Here is a 1,168-nt window from a genome sequence, read left to right on the forward strand (position 1 = left end):
TGTTTATTTCTTTGTTTTTGTTTGTTTATTTGGTTTTGTTTGTTTATTTCTTTGTTTTTGTTTGTTTCAGGACGCTGTATTGCGCCAAAGGAAACTATAACTTTGGCATTTCTCGCGTCATTAAGAGCCTGGAGCCGTACAACAAGAAGGTTTGTGACTGAGTGGACAGCTTGTTACAGTCAGCTGTTTACTGAAAATATCATGTTTGTTTCAAACAACAAGCAGGAGAAAAACAAATATTTCATGTAAAATGACATCAATCACCTGATGATGACTCAGAAGGTTGAGTAGTGTCCTCATCAGGACTGGTTCTTCTTCTGTGGTGGTCCTACTGTTTAAATCTAACCCCAGAATAAGGATTAGATCCAGTTCTTCCTCTCTGAGACTGAGCTGGTCTCTGTGGGACCTTTGGTCCAGCTCATCACCTGAGGACACAAAGCGTCTCCCTCACAGGGGGAACAGAACAGATCTCAGGGATGTGGACCCTGGAGGGACTCCAGATCTTAGGTTCTGTTTCAGTCAGGTGGTCTCTGTCAGAAAAGTGCAGATTTTCTGCGGAGAGAAGCAAAGCGTGGATAAGAAGCAGGTTGTGTTTGTGTCTTTAGCTGGGGACAGACACGTGGTTTTACGCCAAGCGTTGTTTCCTGTCTCTGCTGGAGAACATGTCCAAACACATGATCATGCTGCAGGATGCTGTGGTCCAGGAGTGTCTTCAGTTCCTGGAGCTCTGTGAGGGTGAGCTGCAGAAACATGACTGCTCCACTGCAGGCCAGTTAAAGTTCACTGACCTGTCTGAACCTGTCTTCTTGGTCTCCCTGCAGTTTATGGGAAGGAGGTCCCGGCCTTCATCGAGCAGCCTCTGGACCAGGTCCAGACCCACATCGGTAAGAACACAGTTACCTACGAGGCCCGGCTGCTGAAGTCTTTGTTCTACGAGGTGATCGGATGGAACAAGTGAGACAGTTAGGACAAACACCAGTTCGTCTTTCTGAGAAAAGAGTGGACACAGAATTTGTTTGTATTTATTTAGTTCTGTTGACAGAAGCTTAGCATGAAAACACTTTAGTTCTTCATACAGTTTTTATGATAAACTACTTTTATATTCTGAGAACTAAATGTTATTTAAWAAAAAAAATGTCTTTACAAAAAACAAAACTCAATGTAAAGA

At 43.3% G+C, this 1,168-nt stretch overlaps 1 protein-coding gene across 3 annotated transcripts in view; it reads left to right on the top strand.

Annotated features, from left to right (window-relative positions):
• Positions 1 to 1,154, top strand: part of ift70 (intraflagellar transport 70) — a 13,129-nt gene extending 11,975 nt beyond the window's left edge. For all 3 annotated transcript variants that reach the window (XM_014032857.1, XM_014032858.1, XM_014032859.1), the window contains 3 exons: positions 71 to 149; positions 606 to 735; positions 822 to 1,154. In XM_014032857.1, the coding sequence (XP_013888311.1) occupies positions 71 to 149; positions 606 to 735; positions 822 to 958 (346 nt within the window). In that variant the 3' untranslated portion in view covers positions 959 to 1,154. The remainder of the gene's footprint in view (positions 1 to 70; positions 150 to 605; positions 736 to 821) is intronic.
• Positions 1,155 to 1,168: the final 14 nt, after the last annotated feature.

This window comes from Austrofundulus limnaeus, unplaced genomic scaffold (genome assembly GCF_001266775.1).
Source record: "Austrofundulus limnaeus strain Quisiro unplaced genomic scaffold, Austrofundulus_limnaeus-1.0 Scaffold1559, whole genome shotgun sequence".
NCBI lineage: Eukaryota > Metazoa > Chordata > Actinopteri > Cyprinodontiformes > Rivulidae > Austrofundulus > Austrofundulus limnaeus.